At 46.4% G+C, this 25,863-nt stretch overlaps 1 protein-coding gene across 1 annotated transcript in view; it reads left to right on the top strand.

The window, feature by feature from the left end:
• Positions 1 to 25,863, top strand: part of vta1 (vesicle (multivesicular body) trafficking 1) — a 215,010-nt gene that overhangs the window by 146,333 nt on the left and 42,814 nt on the right. Inside the window, 2 exon segments of the mRNA XM_085979250.1 lie at positions 8,519 to 8,630; positions 22,658 to 22,855. Coding sequence (XP_085835376.1) covers positions 8,519 to 8,630; positions 22,658 to 22,855 — 310 coding nt within the window.

Here is a 25,863-nt window from a genome sequence, read left to right as displayed (position 1 = left end):
GATTCGAACCCGGGTCCCTGGCGCTGTGAGGCAACAGTGCTAACCACTATGCCACTAGTGCTTAAAGGGTTAAATTAGGAGGACATGTTGCATAAACCTGGCTAGTATTCCTTTGAGTTTAGAAGGCTGAGGGGTGATCTAATTGAGGTATTTAAAATGATTAAGGGATTCGATAGGACAGATGCAGAGAAACTCTTTCGTCTGGTGTGGGAATCTGGAACAAGGGGGAATAATCTTAAAATTAGAGCTCGGCTATTCAGGGGTGCAATTTTTCGCACGTACAGTTGGTCTGTTTTAGTGGTGTTGGTTGAGATATAAATGTTGGCCAGGACTTTCCTGCTCTTCTTTGTCTAGTGCCATGGGATCTTTAATTTCCAGATGAATAGGCATCTCATCTGAAAGACGGCGCCTCCGACAGTGCAGCACTCCCTCTGTACTGCTCAAGTCTCTGGAGTGGGGCTTCAACCCACAACCTTCTGACTCCAAGACAAGAGTGCCACGAACTGAGCCAAGCTGACCCTGTGCAATACATGGAAAATTTTCAGAAACCCTCCTCCCTATCGGGCTACTTCTTAGACCCGTGAGACAGCCGGCAGCAACAGTATTATTCAAGCATACGAGACCAACAAGCTTGAACGTGTTAATGTATATTTTTGCACATACCCACTGAGTAAAACCTACACCCACTTAACCGAAGCAAATCTTGGAAAACCAGTAAATCATGATACTTGCAAGGTATGTGAGTTTGAACAGTCCATCTCTTTCAGATGAATCTTCTTTCATTCCAGCAGCATTTCATTTGTGTATAGTAAATCTTTGATTCAGAATATATAGCTAGATGTTGCTACTTCGAGTAATCGTATTTAGGCTTTTTAGAAAGCCAGAGTTGGCAAATAGTCTGGATGCAGCTTACTGGTTTCTGGGTTATTTCCAAGTAAATGTCCCCTTGCACTAAAGCCTCCAGCAGCATGAGTGGTGGAAACATGAGCAACAAAGGACCGCTTTGTGTTCCATAAATACAAAAGGGCCACATTGTATGTTATCTCAGAATCAAAACCTTTCATCGTAACATTTTCCAGTTGTATGGCTCAAAGCAAGTCATATTCAGACCATTTGGGCTTTTCACCACTGGGGGAGGTGCGAAAAGGAACAAGTGTTACCCACTGATCGGTGTGAATGAGTGACTGATGGCTGTCATGTCCTCGGGTGGGAGAAAAGACAGCCAGAGAATAGTAGATATAATTTCCTGGATTTTGGCAGAGATTCTGCTTTATCTTGTTAAAGCCCATGTACAATAACGTGTCCTTTTAGTACTTATTAAAGTGATGGGTTTTTGGTGTTTGAAAAGGGAAGATTATTCTGCTTTTACATCGCGTGTCAGCACCAGGTGCATCCAAGATGGGTATAATTTAGATTAGAATAGAGTAACTCTCCTTTGTAGCGTCAGCTTGGCTCATTTGCGAGTATTTTCGCCACTAAGGCAGAAGGCGGTGGGTTCAAGCTCCACTGCAGGACTTGAGCACACAATTTTTAGCTGCCGCTGCAATGAAAGAAAAGAAAGACTTGCATTTATGTAGCGCCTTTCACGGCCTCAGGACATCCCAAAGCGCTATACAGCCAATGAAGTACTGTCGAAGTGTAGTCACTGTTGTAATGTAGGAAACGCGGCAACCAATTTGCGCACAGCAAGCTCCCACATAATCTGTTTCTGATACGATAGCAAAATACTGCAGATGCTGGAAATCCGAAATAACAACAGAAAATGCTGGAAAAACTCAGCAGGCCAGGTAACATCCGTGGAGAGAGAAATAGAGTCAACGTTTCAGGTTGAAACCCTTTGTCAAGACTGGGTTTGACAAAGGGTTTCGACCTGAAACGTTGACTCTATTTCTATCTCCACGGATGTTGCCTGGCCTGCTGGGTTTTTCCAGCATTTTCTGTTTTTAATCTGTTTCTGATGTTGGTTGAGGGATGAATGTTGGCCAGGACACCGATGATAACTCCCATGCTCTTCTTCGAAATAATTCTTCGAGTGAATTTAAAAACTCCGCTCCCCCCAAGCAAGAGGAGAAAGGGCGGACTGACTCGCAGCCCTCGTGCCTCTGCACTCTTTATACTCATCCTGCAGACACCTAAATAGTCTTTCTGCTTCAAGATAAATGGAAGAGTTAACATGATGGAATGAGTTTGTATTTTTGCCAGTACTTGAGCTTAAATTTAGAGGGCACTATACTCATGACAATGTGTTGAGCAGTCTGATTATCACTTGATCCAGTGCCAACAATCATTGCAACATTGTGTTATTTATTTTTCACCCCACTGTGACAAAATGGCTCTTTTTTTTCTCCATTCTCAGTGTGTGGGCATCGCTGGCATTGCCCACCCCTAGTTGCCCTTGAGAAGGTGGTGGTGAACCAGCGCCTTGAACCGCTGCAGTCCTTGTGACGAAGGTACTTCCACAATGCTGTTAGGTAGGGAGTTTCAGGATTTTGATCCAACAACGATGAAGGAACAGTAATATACGTCCAAGTCAGGACGGTGTGTGACTTGGAGGGGAATTTGGAGGTGATGGTGTTACCATGCACTTGCTGCCCTTGTCCTTCCAGGTGGTGGAGTTTATGGGTTCGGGAGGTGCTGTCGAAGAAGCCTTTGCTGATGACCGTTCGAATTATAGAATTAATCATAGAATGAAACAGCACAGAAGGTGGCTGTTTGTCCCATTGTGCCTGTGTCATGCCTGTTCTGGCCCTCTCTCCAAACACTCGGTTTATTAAATAATCTTTCGTGAAGACTGTTGCCTATTTAGCATTAACTGTAGCTGAGACTGTAGGATTATACTCGAAAGTAACATGTCAGATATTGTATGACAAGAACAACATCAACGGAGGATTAGTTAGTTTGGCTTTCAAAACAGAAATTATCGTATGCAGATAAGAAGCACTTTAGATTTAGAGAACTGCAGTACGATCACGTATTGGGACAATGTGACCATGACCTGTTACTAGAGTGCAATGGTTGGCCAACTAAGGTCACGCATTCAACCTGCTCATTGGGATGGCACAGTTCTGGTGCCTCAGCAACCATAATAGAAACATAGAAGCATAGAAGATAGGAGCAGGAGTAGGCCATTCGGCCCCTCGAGCCTGCTGCGCCATTCAATGAGATCATGGCTGATCATCCAAATTCAGTACCCTGTCCCTGCTTTCTCCCCATATCCCTTGATCCCTTTAGCCTTAAGAAATATATCCAACTCCTTCTTGAATATATTTAATTCCTTCTTGAATATATTTAATGAACTGGCCTCCACCGCCCTCTGTGGCAGAGAATTCCACAGGTTCACCACTCTCTGGGTGAAGAAATTCCTCCTCATCTCAGTCGTAAATGGCTTACCCCTTATCCTTAGACTATGACCCCTGGTTCTGGACTCCCCTGCCATCGGAAACATCCTTCCTGCGTCTAGTCTGTCCAGGCCTGACAGAATTTTATAGGTTTCGATGAGATCCCCTCTCAATCTTCTAAACTCCAGTGAGTATAAGCCCAATCGACACAATCTCTCCTCATACGTCATTCCTGCCATCCCAGGTATCAGCCTGGTGAATGTTCGCTGCACTCCTTCCATGGCAAGAACGTCCTTCCTCAGATAAGGCGACCAAAACTGCACACAATACTCAAGGTGTGGTCTCACCAAGGCCCTGTACAACTGCAGCAAGACATCCTTGTTCCTGTACTCGAACCCTCTTGCTACAAAGGCCAACATACCATTTGCCTTCTTAACCGCCTGCTGCACCTGCATGCTTACCTTCAGCGACTGGTGCACAAGAACACCCAGGTCTCATTGCACTTCTCCCAATCTATTGCCATTCAAATAATAATCTGCCTTCCTGTTTTTGCCACCAAAGTGGATAACCTCACATTTATCCACATTATAGTGCATTTGCCATGTTTCTGCCCAATCACCCAACCTGCCCAAATCGTACTGGAGTTTCACGACATCCTCCTCACAGCTTACCCTCCCACCCAGCTTTGTGTCGTCTGCAAATTTGGAGATATTACATCCAATTCCAATTAGATGGTACCAGTGTGCGTCCGTGATGTGGCTGACACAGTACAAGCTCAAGTACATAGTTGAGAAAATATGCATAAATGCATTAGCAAGGGCAGCATTCTTCAAGCTACTTTTCCTTACATTTTTGTCAGTTTAAAGGATTTGCAGAAGGTGTATGCAATTGGATGGAACAGGAAGTGTAAAACAGCACTGTACATGTAGCCGAACAGAAAAGACCATTCATTTCTTTGGAACATTCCAAGCTACCATTTGAAACACTCGAGCTGTTTACAGTGGAACACATTTAGTCCCCTTGGGTGACATCTCAGCTGTTGAAATTAGTGTAATCATTGCACGTCAGCCTGGAGATTTACTTATAGAAGAACATAACGTTCAGAAGTTGTCATTCTGCCTTCAAACCTCAGGGATCAGTGCACGATTATTCTACGATGGATTCCCACTCACCGCCATCTGTTGATCACCTACTTTAATGAGGTTGAAGTGAATTCTCCCTCTGCAAAAAATTACAAGCTATTGATATCTCTGTAACTCTCAATTGGAAGGGAGAAGTTTGGGCCTAGCCTTGCGTCACTTCCCAATGGTGAAACTATAGAGTAAGCAGATATGTTAGTTCCTATTCTGGTTTTCCTTGCAATGTGTGCAACTCAGCAAAGCTGTCATTATTTTAGCTATAACGAAAGATTGAACAGGCTGGGGTTGTTTTCTTTGGAACAGAGGAGGCTGAGGGGAGACTTGATTGATGTGTATAAAATTATGATGGGCCTAGATCGAGTGGATAGAAAGGACCTATTTCCCTTAGCAGAGGGGACAATAACCATAGGGCATAGACTTAAAGTAATTGGGAAGGATTAAAGGGGAGTTGAGAACTTTATTCACCCAGAGGGTGATGGGGGTCTGGAACTCACTGCCTGAAAGGGTGATAGAGGCAGAAACCCTCATCGCATTTAACAAGTCCTTGGATGTGCACTTGAAGTGCTGTAACCTACAGGGCTACGGACCAAGAGCTGGAAAGTGGGATTAGCCTGGATAGCTCTTTTTCAGCCGGCACAGACACGATGGGCCGAATGGCGGCCTCCTATGCCGTAAATTTCTATGATTTGCTATTTCTCTTGAGGTTGCTTCTGATGGGGTACAGATGACATCAGTTTAAGATATGGTAATGTTAGCCGCAAAGCAACAAAGCCCCTTTTAATGAAGTCAAGCACATGAGACTGAGAACTGTATATTGTGAACAGTAAGTATTCATGAAGAACACTGAATTTTAAAGTTGCAGTTAGCCCTGTAAGAGCAGCTTGCTCCCATAGTTGACATCAGCTGAGCAGCTCGTTGTCAGAGTTAAACCTAAACTAGCAGGAATGAGGTTAAATGCATGGCCCCACTCTGAGGCCGAAGTTCTTAAAACCATTTTGGTTCCACTAACTAAACCAGGGGACATACTTTATACTGAAAGTAATTCTACCGTCCTCTTCTCTTAAACTATTATGTATTTTAGAAGGGGAGATGGGAAATGGAGAGAGATGCAGGCTGTTGCTTTGCGTGCTGACGCTGTATGTCTAGAGAAGGTTAGGCAGGTCTTGAAACTCATTGATTTACATTTTTAGTTTCCCTGTGATTGGGCGGATGAACGGAATCACTATATCATTAGTGGATAGTTGTGCATAATTGCTTTGCTACCAATCTATTATCTAACTATAGGAAGATATAACTCCAATTGTGAAGTGGTCTGGCTGAGTTCTCAGGAAAACTGATCTCTTCTCGATCTCTGCTATGTTATGCCATTTTTATGCTTGGTTTCCAATGTTACTCTTGGTGAAGTCCTCAATTTGCCTCTTTTCATCCCCAAACTGCGTACCCTTGCCTCTGATTCCATCCCCTTCTCTGGCCACCATCTTGGGTTGAATCAGACTGTTCGCAATCTTCATGTCCTATCTGACACCAAGCTAAGCTTCCGACTTCTCGTTCCCCCCACAATTCAAAACTGCCCACTTCCACCACCAGAACGTTGCCTGCCTCATCCCATTTGTTACTGAAACCCTCATCCATGTCTGTGTCACCGCCAGACTCGACTGTTCCAATGCTCTCCTGGTGGCCTCCCATCCCCCACCCTCCTTCAGCGCATCCAAATTTCTGTTGCCCGTATCCTATTCTGCACCAGGTTCCGCTCGCCCATCATTCAAGTACTGTCTGACCTGCATTTGCTCCTGGTCTCCCAACGTTTAAAATTAAAAATTCTAATCCTCCTGTTTAAATCCCACAGTGGCCTCTTCCCTTCCCTATCTCCAACCTTATACCCCTCCAAGAACTCTCCGTTCCTCCGACTTTTGACTCTTGTGCATTCCCCTTCCTTTCGCTCCACCATTGGCAGCTGTGCCTTCAGCTGTCATGGGACCTCCCTAAACCTCTCCGCCTCGCTCTCGGTCTCTTTTAAGACTCGCCACTTTGGCCAGGCTTTTGTCGCCCCTCCTAATATCTCGTCCTTTGGCTCGTCATCCAGTTTTGTCTGATTGCGCTCCTGTGCCGCACCTTGGGAAGTTTTCTATACGGGTACGGTAGCCTAGTGGTTATGTTACTGGACTAGTAATCCAGAGGCCTGGACTGATGATCCAGAGTCATGAGTTCAAGTCCCACCATGGCAGCTGGGAAATTTAAATTCAGTTAATTAATAAATCGGGAATAAAATGTCAGCAATGGTGACCATGAAATGACCGGATTGTCGTAAAAACCCATCTGGTTCATTAATGCCCCTTTGGGGAAGGAAATCTGCCGTGACTCCAGACCCCCAGCATTGTGGTTGACTCTTAACTGCCCTCTGTTCTATCAAAGGGCAATTAGGGACGGGCAATAAATGCTGGCATTGCCAGCAACGCCCACATCTTGTGAATGAATAAAAATATAAATCAATGCAAGTTGTTGTTGTTGGCTGGCTGGCTGGACGCCCCAATGCACTGACTCCATACAGGCAATCGCAACATCCGACGGTTTTACTGCCTGCGCTTGTAATGGCATATGACTAAAATATTGCGAGAAAAATTGGCTTTGACAAAGCAAACAGCCGTGATTTCTGTTTTAGAAAAAGAGCTTTGGTTTCACCTTGAGCCGAGGCAACGCAGCATGAGGCACAGCAGCAGCCCACGTAATCTCGGTAACATCAGCTGAGTCTGAGAGACTGCTGGAGGAGGTGGTCAGAATGACAAACAGACTATTGGCGTTACCAAAATAACAGTAAGGATGACCCCGAGCTTCCAGTCGCCTGTCATTTTAATTCACCGCTCCATTCCCACTCAGACCTCACTGTACTCGGGCTCTTGCATTGTTCCACGGAAGCTCAGCGTAAACTCGAGGAACAGCACCTCATCTTCCGATTAGGCACTTTGCAGCCTTCCGGACTCGATATCGAGTTCAACAATTTCAGATCATAACCTTGGCCCCTATTACATTTTTACTATATTTTTTATCCACACCTTTGTTTTGGCTTCCCCCCCCCGCCCCTTTTTTTTCTCTCTCTCTCTCTCCCCCACATGGCAGCTGTCTCCCATTCTGCCAGAGCATTTCACACCTAATCTCGAGCCGTCTTTTGTCTCCACTAGTCCTATCACCATCTCGTCTCGTTTTGAATACCTCTTAATGTCTCTTCATTTCTCTTTTGTTCTCTCCCAGCCTGGCCTTTCAATCTATTTCATTTCCTGTGCCTTTCCAGTCTTGACAAAGAGTTTGACCCGAAACGTTGACTCTATTTCTCTCTCCACGGATGTTGCCTGGCCTGCTGAGTTTTTCCAGCATTTTCTGTTGTTATCTCATGAAATGATTGTAGTCTTAACATTATTTTGTGTATAGGGCAATTAGACTTTTTTTTGCCTGCCTCAATCCAACATGAGGTTTCTCACGCTGCGCACGTGAATCTTCTTACCCAGTACCAGCATTTAAAATAAACATTTGCGAGTGGATCTGTTGCGAGTATAATCCTTGTTATAATGCCTCTACTTGTTTATTTTTGGTCTGATGGACTGGCAAGTAGGTCATAAAGTGACTAACCCATGAAGTAATTACCTACCACAGAGTTCATCCTGGTCTGTTAATGCACGAGTAACGTTATGTCAGAGTTTGTTTCTGGCAGTTGCACCTATTCAAGGGATCGGGCGGGATCGTGGAGTTGAGGTCGAAGATCAGCCATGATCATATTGAATGGCGGAGCAGGCTCAAAGGGCCGCATGGCCAACTCCTGCTCCTAGTTCTTATGTTCAGCATAAAAACTTTGCAAAAATAAATAGTAAAGATCACTTTCACAGTTGCGGGAGCAAGACAGATGTGCGCCTTTTAGGAGGCAGCTGTTAATACCAAGCCCTGATGGTGTTCCTTCAGTGGCTGGCTCTGATTTTAATGCAGTCTATTACATTGTTCCTTAATAACTTTACGACGTGGATGATTTTATTATTGTTTTTCTCTCTATGCTAGAACATTCAACACAGGAAATATGCAAAGTGGAAGGCAGCCTATATTCACAACTGCTTAAAAAACGGCGAAACTCCGAAGTCTGGACCTATGGGGATGGAAGAAGAATTATTTGGTAAGAATCAGCTTTTGGTACTTGGTACAAATGAGGGCTAAAAATGAAAGCAAGACTTGTATTTATGTAGCGCCTTTCACAACCTCAAGACATCCCAAAGCGCTTGAAGGGGGGGAGAAAAAAACCAACGGCCGGCCAGAATATAACTGGTGCTGCTTCCAACGCACGCTTGCAAAAATAGGAATTGCCTCTTCTGTTCAAAATAGATGATAAAACCGGAGTGAATTGGGCCAGTCATTGCAGTCTCCTGGCATAGACCTCTGCTGAATGTAGCTGCTCAGGTCCTGGATTGTCTGCATAGAGAATCCATCGCTGTGGAGTAAAGCGACTCTACAATTCCCCACACGCCGAGCATCCAAGGTTGACTGGCGTCTGCGGGGAAGCCGTTGAACAGGGACGATCACATTGCCCCGCAGCAAGTGATTGAAACTCGGAGGCTTGCTTTCTGGCCTCCTGTACATTGTAGCAAGGCACATTCTGTGTGTGACTTCCTGCTTACGAAATCATGCATTGCATTGGGGAGATAATAAGACAGAGGAAATAGCTAAATTAGACAGAGTGTAAACAAGAATTTCAAGAGTTTTCTTGAACATTTTCCACAGCTCGTTATGGCCATGTAGATGAGTGGTTCACGAGTTACTATGATGTTGGCTTTTCTCAGTTTTTTTTAAAAACGGCGCTTTGTTTCTCCGAAAACAAATTTGCGGCCTCCATTTTCAGTCCGAATTGATGCACAGTCGCAAGATTGCAAGTTAACAGTGACTGTAGTTCAAAAATAAAAAGAGAAAATGCTGGAAAACACCCAGCGGGCCAGGCAGCATCTGTGGAGAGAGAAACAAGAGTTAATGTTTCCGGTCGATGGCCTTTCATCAGAACTGACAATCGATCTGAAACAATGGCCCAGAAATTCGGGTCAGGGGCTTCCCGTGGGTGCAAGCCCCCGACCTGCACTTACCTACCGTGCCGGCCGTTGAGCTGTGGGCCCCCGTGGAATTCCGATCCTGGGCCTCCTCCAACTGCCAGCACGCAGTGCTTGTGCATCCCAGGGGCGCAGTTAGTTCGATGTGGGCCATGGAGAGCCAATGGTAGCAGGGAATGCTTCATTCATATGTCAAACCTATAAATACTATAAGCCCCAAAACATCACTAAATCTTCAAATAAATTTTTTTTTAAATCGCATTTTTTAAATCTATATATATAAAGCGGCTCCTCTGTCTGTCTGTCCCGATGTCTGTCTGTCTGTCCGTGTTCTATACGTTTGAAAGTTACAGAGCGTACCAACGCGCGCGTCGCCTCAAAAGAAAGCTTGCGATTCCGGACCGGTCATAGGCGTATTTACGTTTCGGCCAGACAAAAACCGCGCCCGCGGTATCCGAAAAACGTTCAGCCTTCCGCTCATTAGCATCTCATTAGCGACCGTGTGACGTCGAGGTCGACCAATCGGACGGCGGGTTCCTTCCTACGATTCTGAGAGGGGTGTGGATAGCACATTTAGTGAGTTGGTCACACCGCAGGTTAAGGCCAGCGTAGACAGTACATGGGTGACCAAAAGGCAGAGCAAGGGCAGGAAGGTAGTGCAGAAATCCCCTGGGGTTGTCTCCCTTAGCAACAGGTTCACCGTCTTAGGTACTGTTGTCGGGGGGGGTGACGCATCGGGGGAAGGCACCAGCAGCCAGGCTCATGGCACCATGACTGGCTCTGTTGCAAAGAAGGGAGGGAAAAAGAGTGGCAGGGCTATAGTAATAGGGGATTCGATTGTAAGGGGAATAGATAGGGGTTTCTGTGGTCGCGACCGAGACTCCAGGATGGTATGTTGCCTCCCTGGTGCAAGGGTCAAGGATGTCTCGGCGCGGGTGCAGAACATTCTGGAGGGGGAGGGGGAACAGCCAGTTGTCGTGATACATGTTGGTACCAACGACGTAGCTAAAAAAAGGGAAGAGGTCCTACAAGTAGAATTTAGGGAGTTAGGAGCCAAGCTAAAAAGTAGGACCTCGAAGGTAGTAATCTCTGGATTACTACCAGTGCCACGTGCTAGTAAGAGTACAGAGAACAGGATAGTTAGGCTAAATACGTGGCTTGAGCAGTGGTGTAAGAGGGAGGGTTTTAAATTTTTGAGGCATTGGAACCAGTTTTGTGGTAGGTGTGACCTATACAAAAGGGACGGTCTACACCTGTGCAGAGATGGAACTGATGTTCTCGGGGTAATTTTTGATAAAGCAGTTCGGGAGCATTTAAACTAGTATGGCAGGGGGCTAGAAACCTATGTAGTGAAATAGAGGAAAGTGAAAGGCAGACAGAAATAAATGGTAAAAGGGTGAGGAACAAAAAACAAAGGGCCAAACTAATTCATAAAAAATGTGAGCATAAAAAAAGCCTGAGGGTTTTATACCTTAATGCGAGAAGCATCAGGAACAAGGTAGATGAATTAGCTGTGGAAATAGAGGTTAATAATTATGATCTAATTGGGATTACGGAAACATGGTTGCAGGGTGAGCAGGGCTGGGAGCTTAACATACAGGGGTATTCAGTATTTAGGAAGGATCGACAAAAAAGAAAGGGAGGAGGGGTAGCATTGCTAGTAAAAGAGGGGATAAATGCAATTGAAAGGAAGGATATTAACTCAGTTAATACAGAATCTATATGGGTGGAGCTAAGAAATAGCGAGGGGCGAAAAACATTAATAGGAGTGGTATATAGGCCTCCAAATAGTAAAATAGAGGTTAGGGAGGGCATCACGAGGGAAATTAGAGAAGCGTGCAATAAGAGCACAGCTGTCATCATAGGTGACTTTAACTTACATATAGATTGGACTAGCCTAATCAGTAAAAATAATGAGGAGGAGGAATTCCTTGAGTGTTTAAGGGATGGTTATCTGGATCAATATGTCGAGGAACCAACTCGGGAACAGGCTATATTGGACTGGGTACTGTGCAATGAGAAGGGACTAATCAGTAATCTTGTTGTACGGGGACCCTTGGGTCAGAGCGATCATAACATGATCGATTTCTCACTCGAAATGGAGAGCGAAGAAATTGACTCAGAGACTAAGGTCCTGAATTTAAACAAGGGGAATTATGATGCCATGAGACGGGAACTGAGTAGGTCTGATTGGACAACGTTCCTGAGAGGACTGGAGGTAGATAAACAATGGCAAACATTTAAAGATAGAATGACAAAATTGCAAAAATTGTTTATACCAATCTGGCATAAAAGGAAATCTAAAAAGGTGACTCAACCGTGGATAACAGGGGAAATTAGAGACAGCATAAAATCCAAAGATAGGGCGTATAAAATAGCCAAAAAAAGCGCCAGAGCGGAAGATTGGGAACAGTTCAAGATAGAGCAAAGGAGGGCAAAGGGCATGATCAAGAGGGGCAAAATAGCTTACGAAAACAAGCTGGCGGAAAATATAAAAACTAACTCCAAAAGCTTTTATAAATATATCAAAAGGAAAAGACTGGTGAAAACCAAAGTTGGTCCATTGCAGTCAGATACGGGGGAATATATAATGGGAAATAAGGAAATGGCAGATCAACTAAATGCATACTTTGGGTCAGTCTTTACGAAGGAAGACACAAAAAACCTCCCTGGGATATCGGGAAAAATAGGGACATTGGCAAAGGAGGAACTGACGCAAATCAATATCTCTAAGGATATGGTGTTAAGGAAGCTAAAGGGATTGAAGGTGGACAAATCCCCAGGGCCTGATAACATGCATCCTAGGGTACTGAAGGAGGTGGCCCTAGAGATAGCGGATGCACTAAGGATGATTTTTCAGAATTCATTAGACTCGGGAACAGTGCCGATGGATTGGAGGGTAGCTAACGTTACCCCACTATTCAAAAAGGGGGGTAGGGAAAAAGCAGGTAATTACAGACCTGTAAGCCTTACATCAGTTGTGGGCAAAATGCTGGAGTCCATCATTAAGGATGAAATAGCGGAGCACTTAGCAAATGGGGACAGGATAGGACAGAGTCAACATGGATTTACAAAGGGTAAATCGTGCTTGACTAATCTATTGGAATTTTTTGAGGGAGTAACTGGTAGAATAGATGGGGGAGAGCCAGTAGATGTGGTGTACCTGGACTTCCAAAAGGCCTTCGATAAGGTCCCACATAAAAGATTAGCATGGAAAATTGAGGCTCATGGGATAAAGGGGAAAGTTTTGGCGTGGATAGGGAACTGGCTGTCAGATAGAAAACAGAGAGTTGGAATAAACGGCTCATTTTCTGAATGGCAGGCAGTAACAAGTGGGGTACCACAGGGATCTGTCCTGGGCCCCCAGCTGTTCACAATTTACATTAATGACCTGGATCAGGGAGTCGGATGCAGCATTTCCAAATTTGCAGACGACACTAAACTAGGAGGTGGGGTGGGCTCAGAGGAAGAGACCAGGAAGCTCCAGAGCGATTTGGACAGACTGGGCGATTGGGCGGATAAATGGCAGATGCACTATAATGTGGACAAGTGCGAAGTTATCCACCTTGGGTGCAGGAACGGGAGGGCAAATTATTATTTAAATGGCAATAGATTGGGAGAGGGGGAAGTACAGAGAGACCTGGGTGTTCTTGTACACCAGTCACTGAAGGCGAGCATGCAGGTGCAACAGGCGGTCAAGAAGGCAAACGGTATGCTGGCCTTCATAGCAAAACGGTTAGAATACAGGAACAGGGATACCTTGCTGCAGCTGTACAGGGCACTGGTGAGACCACACCTCGAGTACTGTGTACAGTTTTGGTCGCCTCATCTGAGGAAGGATGTTCTTGCCATGGAGGGGGTGCAGCGGCGATTCACCAGGCTGATACCAGGAATGGCGGGAATGACCTATGAGGAGAGACTATGTAGTTTAGGGATGTACACACTGGAGTTTAGAAGATTGAGAGGGGACCTCATAGAAGTGTATAAAATTCTGACAGGTCTAGACAGACTGGATGCAGAAGGAATGTTTCCCTTGGCGGGTGAGAACAGAACTAGAGGACATAATTTAAGGATAAGGGCTAAACCATTTAGGACAGAGATGAGGGGGAATTTCTTCACTCAGAGAGTGGTGAACCTGTGGAACTCATTGCCACAGAGGGCAGTGTACGCCAGCTCATTAAATATATTTAAGAGGGAATTAGATATATTTCTACGGGCAAAAGGGGTTAAGGGTTACGGAGAGAAGGCGGGGACGGGATACTGAATTAAAGGATCAGCCATGATCTCATTAAATGGCGGAGCAGGCACGAAGGGCCGAATGGCCTACTCCTGCTCCTATCTTCTATGTATCTATGTATCTATGTACAGTTGAGTGTCGAGTGACTCGACGATTGACCAATCCTACGCTTCGGTGACCTGACCGGTCGACCAATCGGTGCGTGTGTGGGCGGGCCTTATCCTTCTGAACTGAGGTGAGTGGCCGCCATCTTGATTTTTCACTATTTTTCCCCCACACTTTCAGTGTGTTAGGGAAGTAAGGTAAATATTTTAATGATGTGTTAGGAATTAAATAACAATTTAATAGGGGGGGGGGGGGGAGAGCCTCGGGAAATCGCGGGGGGGGGGAGCCTCGGGAAATCGCGGGGGGTGGGGGGAGAGCCTCGGGAAATCGCGGGGGGGGGGAGAGCCTCGGGAAATCGCGGGGGGGGGAGAGCCTCGGGAAATCGCGGGGGGGGGGGAGAGCCTCGGGAAATCGCGGGGGGGGGGGAGCCTCGGGAAATCGCGGGGGGGGGGAGAGCCTCGGGAAATCGCGGGGGGGGGAGAGAGCCTCGGGAAATCGCGGGGGGGGTGGGGGGGGAGAGCCTCGGGAAATCGCGGGGGGGAGAGCCTCGGGAAATCGCGGGGGGGGGGGAGAAGAGCCTCGGGAAATCGCGGGGCGGGGGGGAGCCTCGGGAAATCGCGGGGGGGAGAGCCTCGGGAAATCGCGGGGGGGGGGGAGAGCTGATGAGTTTTAATAAAACAAGAGGCCGCCAGTTGCGCGGCCGCCTTGACGACGGCACGCATTCGCACGGCCCCCCGGCAACGGGGCACGCCGGCGGTCTTGCCTGCTCCCCGCGGGCCGCCTCGCGCCGCCTGCACTGACCGCGCATGCGCCGCCCGCGAGAGCCCGCTCCCGGCGCCGGCCGCCGCTCAGCATTCCTCCTCTGTGCTGAGTTAGCTGTTCCCAGCTGCTGGGGGAGCAAGATCGGTGTCCTTGATGGAGACGGGGTCGTGGGGGGGGTGGTGGGGGGAGACAGTGATTACACGGGGGGGGGGGGGGGGAGACAGTGATTACACGGGGGGGGGGGAGACAGTGATTACACGGGGGTAGACAGTGATTACATGGGGGGAGACAGTGATTACGGGGGGGGGGACAGTGATTACACGGGGGGGGGGGTGGGGAGACAGTTATTACACCGGGGGGGGAGACAGTGATTACACCGGGGGGGGGGGGGGTGGTGGGGAGACAGTTATTACACCGGGGGGGGAGACAGTGATTACACCGGGGGGGGGGGGGGGGGAGACAGTGATTACACCGGGGGGGGGGCGGGGGAGACAGTGATTACACGGGGTGGGGGGGGGGGGAGACAGTGATTACACGGAGGGAGACAGTGATTACACGGTGGGGGGAGACATTGATTACACGGGAGACAGTCATTACACGGGGGGAGACAGTGATTACACGGGGATAGGACAGGGAGAGGACATCACAGGGAGAGGGGGGACACACAGGGGCAGGGAGACCAAGCGCCCCAAAATTGCCCTCGCAACGCGGGGCTCCCCAGCTAGTAAACTATAAATTACATGAAATAACTATTTTAAACAATTTAAATTTTTGAAAAAAATAATTTTATTTTCTAACAGGGCTAAAAATAAACTTACCTTTAAAGTATTTAAAAATAATAAACCTGTGGGGGGGAAAAATGTTTTAATTTTAATTAATTCATCACTTACCTTGTAAAAAGCAGGCCTTGTGACTGCTTTTTACATGTCTAACTTCTAGAGACTTACCTTCCCGGGAAAATCTGCAAAAAAACAGCCTCTCCTGCGCGCGCGTGTTCCGCCTCTTAGCCCCTTCTTTCAGGGGAATGGAAGTGCCGGTTTCCCACGCATGCGCAGTGCATGCAGGAAACCGGCACTTCCATTGGGCTTACGGGTGAGTACCCCGTGCTACTCACCCGTGGAGACCCGAATTTCTGGGCCGTTAACTTTGTTCCTCTCTCTCCACAGATGCTGCCTAACCCGCTGAGCGTTATCCAGCATTTTCTCTCTCTTCTTCAGATTTCCAGCAGCCGCAGTATTTTGCTTTTGTTTTGATGTCTGTAGTTCAGTTTCTTCACATAGAAACATAGAAGATAGGAACAGGAATAGGCCATTCGGCCCCTCGAGCCTGTTCCACTATTTAATGAGATCATGGCTGATCATCCAAATTCAGTACCCTGTCCCTGCTTTCTCCCCATATCCCCTTAATCCCTTTAGCCGCAAGAAATATATCTTAACTCCTTCTTGAATATATTTAATGAATTGGCCTCAACTGCCTTCTGTGGTAGAGAATTCCACAGGTTCACCACTCTCTGGGTGAAGAAATTCCACCTCATCTCAGTCCTAAATGGCTTACCCCTTATCCTTGGACTGTGACCCCTGGTTCTGGACTCCCCTGCCATCGGGAACATCCTTCCTGCATCAAGTCTGTCTAGTCCTGTTAAAATGTTATAAGTTTCAATGAGATCCCCTCTCATTCTTCTAAACTCCAGCGAGCATAAGCCTAATCGACCCAATCTCTCTTCATACGTCATTCCTGCCATCCCAGGTATCAGTCTGGTGAATCTTCGCTGCACTCCCTCCATGGCAAGAATATCCTTCCTCTCATAAGGTGACCAAAACTGCACACAATACTCAAGGTGTGGTCTCACCAAGGCCCTGTACAACTGCAGCAAGACATCCTTGCTCCTGTACTTGAATCCTCTCGCTATGAAGGCCAGCATACCATTTGCCTTCTTAACCGCCTGCTGCATCTGCATGCTTACCTTCAGCGACTGGTGCATAAGGACACCCAGGTCTCGTTGCACTTCCCCTTTTCCCAATCTATTGCCGTTCAGATAATAATCTGTCTTCCTGTTCTTGCCACCAAAGTGGATAACCTTGCATTTATCCACATTATACTGCATCTGCCCAATCACCCAACTTCTGCTTCTCTTAATGATGCTTAATTGCTGTGCTGCACATCTGTAAAAATATAGGATGAGTCACGAATTCTGACAGCTTCTAGGGAGGAAAAAAGTTTCAACTCTTGGGCTCGGGATGGTTGGAAAGGTGAACTGCAATCAATCTTGTGCTGAAACTCAAATATACTTAAGCATGTGAAAATATTATTGGAACACCTCAAAAAAAAATGATCCCTTCATTGAGCTGCATTGGAAACCATCTAAACAGAATCCCCAGCATCTTAAGCTTTGCTAAATTGTGCATCTGTGCCAGGTAACTTACCACAATGAAATAAGGAAAGAACTTGCATGTATACAGCGCTTTTCACAAGGACATCCCAAAGCGGTTTACAGCCAGTGAAGTACTCTTGGCGTGTAGTCACTGTGGTAATGTAGGAAACGCGGATGACAATTTGCGCACAGCAAGCTCCCACAAACAGCAATGTGATGATGACCAGATAATCTGTTCGTTGAGGGATAAATATTGGCCAGGACACCGGGGAGAACTTCCCTGCTCCTCTTCGAAATAGTGCCATGGGATATTTTACATCCACCTGAGAGGGCGGACGGGGCCTCGGTTTAGTGTCTCATCTGAAAGACGGCACCTCCGACAGTACAGTGCTTCCTCAGTACGGCACTGAAAGTGTCAAGTCTGGATTATGGGCTCAAGTCTCTGGTGGGATTTGAACCTACTGTTTGAGGCGAGAGTGCTGCCCACTGAGTCACGGCTGACACATTGCTCTTACACTTTTTAAAATGTTTTTTACTCAAATGTTTTCAACCTTAAAACGAAACACTAAAATGACTTGCACCGCATAAGCCCTCGAGTAATCCCACGTTTAAACAGATCATAGCTTTAAGTCTCGTTTTTTATGGACTGCGGCACAGTGGGTTAGCACACTAAGGCCCTTTAACCTCTGGGACCTGGGATTGAATGCAGCTCAGTTCAGTTTGATAAAAATCTTGTCTCATTCTTGCAAGTGCCCGAGGCGAAATTAGTTCCGGTTGGGCATGATTCACAGCATGGAACTGCGTGTAATTCATCAGCAGTTGGCCCTGAATTTGACAATCGCACTCAGAGGTTGCAAAGGTATGGGTATGGGAAATGTCATGTTGAGGGCTGGGTGCATTTCTGATGTTGGGGTTAAGGTGCATTGTTGCAGCAGCGTAAAGGGAGCCTTGCTCTGCATCTGGCCTTTGCTACAACTGACCTGCGAGTGCCAGAAGTGGATAAGTATTTGACAAGTGTCAGCCGTGGCTCAGTGGGTAGCACTCTCGCCTTGCGAGTTCAGTCCCACTCCAGAGACATAAGCACATAATCCAGGCTGACACTCCAGTGCACTGCCGAGGGAGTGCTGCACTGTTGGAGGTGCCGTCTTTCAGGCGAGATGTTAAACCGAGGTCTGCCCACTTCAGTGGATGTAAAAGATCCCACGGCACTATTTCGAAGAAGAGCAGGGGAGTTCTCCCTGGTTTTCTGGCCAATATCTCTCCCTCAACCAACATCACTATAAATATTCCTGGTTATAAAGTGTTCAGAAAAGATAGGGAAGGAAAGATAGAAGGTGGTGTGGCAGTATTGGTCAAGGAGAATGTTACAGTGCGGGAGAGGGAGGATGTCCTGGAGGGATCAAGGACAGAATCTATATGGCTAGAGTTAAGAAACAATAGAGGTGCCATTACACTACTAGGTGTATTTTATAGACCAACAAATAGTGGGAAAGATACGAAGGAGCAAATTTGCAGAGAAATTACAGAGAGGTGCAAGAACTATAGAGTAGTAATAATGGGGGACTTCAACTATCCTAATATAGACTGGGATCGTAAGTGTTAAGGGCAAAGAAGGGGAAAAAATTTCTGAAGTGTGTGTTCAGGAGAACTTTCTTGATTATGTTTCCGTCCTGACGAGGGAGGAGGCATTGCTGGATCTGGTTCTGGGGAATGAGGTAGATCAAGTGAAAGTAGGTGAACATTTAGGGAACAGTGATCATAGTATCTTAAGGTTTAAATTAGCTATGGCAAAGGACAGGGAGCAATCTAGCGTAACAATGTTTAACTTGGGGAAGGCCAATTTCAGTGGGATGAGAACGGATCTGGCCCGGGTAAACTGGAATCAATGATTGGCAGGCAAAACTGTAATGGAACAATGGGCTGCCTTTAAAGAGGAAATAGTTCGGGTACAGTTGAGGTGCATTCCCACTAGGGGGAAAGGCAGGGCAACTAAAATCAGAGCTCCTTGGATGACGAAAAAGATAAAGAATATGATGGAGCAAAGAAAGAGCGTGTATGACAGATGTCAGGTTGCAAATACATCTGAGAATCAGGTTAAATATAGAAAGGTCAGAGGAGAAGTGGAAAAGAAAATAAGAGGGGCAAAGAGATGGTATGAGAATAGAATGGCAGCCAACATAAAAGGTAATCCAAAAGTCGCCTTTAGGCATATAAATAGTAAGAGGAGGGGTGGGGCTAATTAGGGATCAAAAAGGAAACCTATGGATGGAGGCAGAGGGTATGGCTGAGGTACTAAACGAGTACTTTGCATCTGTCTTCAAGGAAGAGGATGCTGCCATAGACATAGTAAAGGAGGAGGTAGTGGAGATACTTGATAGGATAAAAATTGATAAAGAGGCGGTATTAGAAAGGCTGGCTGTACTTAAATTTAATAAGTCACCAGGAGCGGATGGGATGCATCCCAGGGTGCTGAGGGAATTGAGGGAGGAAATCGCAGAGGTACTGGCCATAATATTCCAATCCTCCATAGATACAGGGGTGGTGCCAGAGGACTGGAGAAATGCAAATATTACACCTTTGTTCAAAAAAGGGTGTAAGGATAAACCCAGCAACTACAGGCCAGTCAGCTTGACCTCAATAGTGGGGAAGCTTTTAGAAACAGTAATCGGGGACACAATTAACAGTCACTTGGACAAGTGTGGATTAATTAAGGAAAGCCAGCACGGATTTGTTAAAGGCAAATCATGTTTAACTAACTTGATTGAGTTCTTTGATGAGGTAACGGTTGATGAGGGTAATGCAGTTGACATAGTGTACGTGGATTTTCAAAAGGCATTCGTCAAAGTTCCACATAATAGGCTTGCCAGCAAAGTTGAAGCCCATGGCATAAAAGGGACAGTGGCTGCATGGATACGGAATTGGATAATTGATAGGAAATTGAGAGTAGTGGTGAAAGATGGTTTTTCGGACTGGAGGAAGGTATACAGTGGTGTTCCCCAGGGGTTGGTTCTAGGACCACTGCTTTTCTTGATGTATATTAATGACTTGGACGTGGGTGTACAGGGCACAATTTCAAAATCTGCAGATGACACAAAACTTGGAAGTATAGTGAACAGTGAGGAGGAGAGTGATAGACTTCAGGAAGACATAGACAGGCTGGTGAAATGGGCGGACACGTGGCAGATGAAATTTAATGCCGAAAAGTGTGAAGTGTTACATTTTGGTAGAAAGAATGAGGAGAGGACATATAAACTAAATGGTACAATCCTGAAGGGGGTGCATCAACAGAGACACCTGGGGGTATATGTGCACAAATCGTTGAAGGTGACAGGGCAGGTTGAGAAAGCAGTTAAAAAGGCTTACGGGATCCTGGGCTTCATAAATAGAGGTATAGAGTGCAGAAGTGTGGAAATTATGATGACCCTGTGGAAAACACTGGTTCAGCCCCAACTGGAGTATTGTGTCCAATTCTGGGCACCGCACTTTGAGAGGGTGCAGAAAAGATTTACGAGAATGATTCCGGGAATGAGGGACTTCAGTTACGTGGATAGACTGGATAAGCTGGGGTTGTTCTCCTTGGAGCAGAGAAGGTTGAGAGGAGATTTGATAGAGGTGTTCAAAATCATGAGGGGTCTGGACAGAGTAGATAGAGAGAAACTGTTCCCATTGGCAGAAGGGTCGAGAACCAGAGGACACAGATTTAAGGTGATTGGCAAAAGAATCAAAGGCGACGTAAGAAAAGCTTTTTTACGCTGCGAGTGGTTAGGATCTGGAATGCACTGCCTGAGAGGGCGGTGGAGGCAGACTCAATCACGGCTTTCAAAAGGGAGTTGGATAAGTACCTGAAGGAAAGAAATTTGCAGGGCTCCGGGGAAAGGGCGGGGGAGCGGGACTAGCTGAAGTGCTCTTGCAGAGAGCCGGCACGGGCTCGACGGGCCGAATGGCAGCCTTCTGTGCTGTAACCATTCTATGATTCTATTCTTTGATTCTATCATTATCACATTGCTGTTTGTAGGAGCTTGCTGTGCCCAAATTGGCTGCCACATTTCCCACATTGTAACGGTGACTGTATATAAAAAGTACTTAATTGGCTGTAAAGCACTTTGCAACGTCATGAGTTTGTGAAAAGCGCTACATAAATGCAAATCTGTCTATCTTGCTTCACAATTATTATTGACTTACTTACATTTCTGAGAATTGTTGATTGCAGTAAAGCAGTAATAGGTGACGGGCAGGTGCCAAAGTGCTTCAGCTAGTATTTAATGATGTCCAGTAGAGCTGATTAAGATGTTCTTGGAAGCCTTCTCTGACACAGAGTTATTGACCTCGACATATTGTTTAAATTGTCAGCTGAAAAAAAATAGTCAGCTGCAACATTTTGTGTAGCGCAGGGCCAAGTATCAGATGCAAATAGGCCTGCTTCAAAAGATATTTGAGAGAGACTTTCTAATTCTCTCTGACTTTCATGGCCATCACAAGAACCCCATTGTTTGAAGGCACAGCCTGCAAGTCTCGTCTCATTTTCCATTAGCAAGTGGAGGAAACTAATGAGTAAGTAGAATGGAATGGGAGCAAAGTCTGTGTTGAAGCAGAGCATAAGAGTTGCTGTATAACCTCACTCATTAGCAGATATTCCGAGTGCTTTTGTTTACAGGCTGGGGACTTTTTCCTGGGTGAACCTTTTGAGCAACTGCTGCTGAAACGTAAAAAGAAAGACTTGCATTTCTATAGCACCTTTCACGACCACCGGACGTCCCAAAGCGCTCAACAGCCAATGAAGTACTTTTTGAAGTGTAGTCGCTGTTGTAATGCAGGAAAGGTGGCAGCCAATTTGTGCACAGCAAGCTCCCACAAACAGCAATGTGATGATGACCAGATAATCTGTTTTAGTGATGTTGATTGAGGGATAAATATTGGCCCGGACACCGGGGAGAACTCCCCTGCTGTTTGAAATAGTGCCATGGGATCTTTTACGCCCACCTGAGAGGGTAGTCAGGGCCTCGGTTTAGTGTCTCATCCAAAAGACGGCATCTCCAGCAGTGCAGCACTCCCTCAGTACTGCACTGGAGTGTCAGCCTAGATTTTTGTGCTATTCATTTATGGGGAAACTTCAGTCAAGCCTGTTCCTGAGGTCCACATACGTGCACATTCTAGCAGAGATGTATTTCCTCTGGTGGGCAAGTCCAGAACCACAGTTTAACCTTAAAATCAGAGCTTGGGTGATGACGGGAAGCACTTTTTCACACGAAGGGTAGTGGAAATCTGGAACTCTTTTCTCCCCCCCCCCCCCCAAAAAAAGCGGTTGAAGCTTGGGGGTCAACTTGACATTTCAAAACTGAGGTTGATCGATTTTTGTTGGGTAAGTTTATCGAGGGATGTGGAACAAAGACGTGTAAATGGAGTTGCGATACAGATCAGCCACAATATAATGAAATGGCTTAACAGGCTCAAGGGGCTGAATGGCCTGCTCCTGTTCCTATGTCTGGATGGGAGCAGGTGTTCTGGCTGATTTGTCCTCTCTCTAATCCAGGGATCTCGGACCAACTGTAGAACCGCTATGTCTGATTATGTTTTTAATGATTTAAAAGCTTAAATTGAAATATTGAGTAACCAAATGCAACATCTGTTTGTAGATAAAGAGAATGAAGGTGATGGCTATCTCCCACGTTCGTCCAACTCCGGTGACACCCCTGAATCCATGCCAACTACAGACCTCTCCGACATACAGATCCCTCCTGGTGCTCACACTCCGTCAAATTTCTCAACCATTCACATCCCTCCTGGTGCGCACGCTCCAGCCAATACTCCAGCAGAAGTGCCTGGCAGCTCAGGTAAGGTACACTGCAGCATTGTGGAAAAAGCAGAGAGCAGGTTAAAAGATGCAGGTAACCTTCTGGGGCCGACACGAGGCTACATTTCCTGATTGTTCGCTCTTCGCATAGGGTCTCGCCCTCGCACGGGCATTGGGAAATCGCATGCGCATAGCCCGTGATTTTCCTGGATGGGAAATGGTGGGCTGCAGCAGCACAGTAGCGCAGTCAGAAAACTTACCCAGTGGCGGACAGTGAAACCTGATAACATCAGAATTAAGAGCAGGAGTCAGCCATTCGGCCCCTCGGGCCTGCTCCACCATTCAATAAGATCACGGCTGATCTTTGACCTCAACTCCACTTTCCGCACTATCCCCATATCCCTTGATTCCCTTAATATCCAAAAGCCTCCACAGCCCTCTGGGGTTGAGAATTCCAAAGATTCACCACCCTCTGAGTGAAGAAATTTCTCCTCATCTTAGTCTTAAATGGCCGACCACTTATTCTGAGACTGTGACCCCTGGTTCTAGACTCCCCAGCCAGGGGAAACATCCTCCCAGCATCTACCCTGTCAAGCCCCATATTACTTTTATATGTTTCAATGAGATCACCTCTCATTCATCTAAATTCTAGGCAATGTAGGACTAGCCTCCTCAATCTCTCCTCGTAGGAGAATACCCCCATCCCAGAAATCAGTCTGGTGAACCTTCGTTGCAGTCCTTCTAAGGCAATATATCCTTAGGTAAGGCGACCATTACTGTACACAGTTGCACTTGATGCTATGAAGTGTTTACACGAAGCACCCTACCTTCCCAGCCACAGGAGCTATCTGGCATGGGCGAGAGTACAGTGGGTGTCCTCATAGATTTGCTTTTTCATATATTACAGTGGCTGCTTTGTAAGGGGCAGTTCATTAATTATATTCACGAGAGTACAAGGGGTACTTTCACTTACAAGTCCTCTCCTGCAAATAGCATGTAGAAATTCTGAAAATTGTATGAAAAATCTTCAAGTTTCAGATAAATGCCTGCGGGCGAGCATCATCCTTGAACTGTGGCTGCAGGAGATGAGAACATTTGAGAGGAAATTAAAATAATGTACATTTTATTTTTATTTGTTCCTGGGATGTGGCGTTTCTGGCAAAGCCAGCATTTATTGTCCGTCCCTAATTGCCCTCGAGAAGTTGGTAGTGAGCTGCCGCCTTGAACCGCTGCAGTCCGTGTGGTGAAGGTACTCCCACAGTGCTGTTAGGGAGCGAATTCCAGGATTTTGACCCATAGACAATGAAGAAATGGTGATATATTTCCATATCAGGGTGGTGTGTGACTTGGAGGGAAAATTGGAGGTGATGGTGTTCCCATGTACCTGCTGCCCTTGTCCTTCTAGGTGGTAGAGGTCGCTGGTGTGGGAGGTCTCCAAAAAGGCCATCAGGCTCATCTGTGCTCTCCCTAACAGTTGGACACTGCAACCTCATGTACCCCCCTCTCCCCCCGCCCCGGTCATTAGTTAATGCTAACAACTAGCTGGAGGTTAAAAAAAACAAATCTGTAACCAACTTCAGGAAAGGTCTTCCCTTATTCCCTAAGTCGGTAGTGGCTAAACTACATGCAGTGGAGCATATATATTCCCCGTGAGACCTGACAATCCACCCCGCAAAATCCAGGCAACTCCCTTCTAGATTTCTTACTTGCCCTGTATGAATGTTCTGAGCCTGGAGGTGTGGGAAGGGCTGTTTGTAGCTACTGTTGTTGCATTGGTGGATTATTCCTAAATCAACACCAGCATCTGTTAGTCTCAGCAATTTAAGGTATTAGCAAATTAATTGACTGAAGCTTTACATGTGGCCTCTGAGGGTCCATAGTATCCACGAAAGCGGCTCATGACTCTCCACTGATGGACCTTGGATTGCTTCCTTATTTGAATGCGTTACGCTACTGCTAAGCAGTTCTGCTGTTCCCCCAAGCTTTGTGGTAATATCTAAGGCCAATCTGTTTTAATGCAGAAGAAACGTCACCTTCGTTATAAAGCCAATTAGCGTGCTCAACATTGAGTGAAGTATATTCAGTTTTAACTTCCGATGACCAGCGTTTCAGTGCTCAACTGGGCTCCAGCTCGGGCTCACGCCTACACCTTGAGACTTGACCATAATATCAGGTTTGAATTCGGTGGAGCACAAAGCAACTCAATAAAGTGGGCGGCTGGTTTACGGGGGTGATGGGGATTTACCTGGCCTTCAATTGTACATCAGCTGAGACTGCGAAAAGTGACCAGAATAGAGAAGTGATTGTTCTGCGAAGATGACCATGAGTAGCTCCCATTGCTTTGACCTATTTTGATCACCAGCGTGTTGAATGCAAAAAGAGAAGTCTTGGGAATACTAGTGATTTGAACATTAGAACTACTGTAACCCCCAAACTTGGTTTAGAAAGGACAGTTTCCCTGTTTTTTTCTGTTGAACTACAGGTAGACTACCTTTTATCCGAACTTCCGAAAACCGAAACCCTCTAAAAACCGACGGTTTTTTCGTTCAGCGTAAGTCGTGCGCACGACATGACCAGAGTGGCGCACGACTTACGCTGAGCAGAGGGTCAGCGTAAGTCGTGCGCGCGACCCCGACCCCCGCCGCGGACCCCCCCCCCCCCCGCCGACCCCGACTCCCGCCGACCCACCCGCTGACCCCGACTCCCGACGACCCCCACCCCCGACAAATTTCCCAGTCTTATAAAATACCATCCGAAATTTTCCGAAAACCGAAACACGGCTGGTCCCGAGGTTTTCGGATAAAGGATAGTCTACCTGTAGTACCACATGATCTGAAGCTAAGATGGTCTCTTGGTAACTTTATGACTGCAATATCATTGGCATTGCTTCAGTTTTTCTTGGTGCAACCTCAAAACATTTAGGAACTGTCAATATAAGTCAACATATCCAGCTGTCATAGTTAAATCTTCAACAGTCCAGTGCAAGGTGGGTCCTATGGCAAGTTGCAGAATAAGATCCAAAGAGTAGGTCTAAGGACTGATTGTCGG

The sequence above is a fragment of the Somniosus microcephalus genome, chromosome 3 (assembly GCF_052327205.1).
Source record: "Somniosus microcephalus isolate GS21.2 chromosome 3, FLI_Smic_1.0, whole genome shotgun sequence".
NCBI lineage: Eukaryota > Metazoa > Chordata > Chondrichthyes > Squaliformes > Somniosidae > Somniosus > Somniosus microcephalus.
This window is presented reverse-complemented; position numbering and strand designations above follow the sequence as displayed.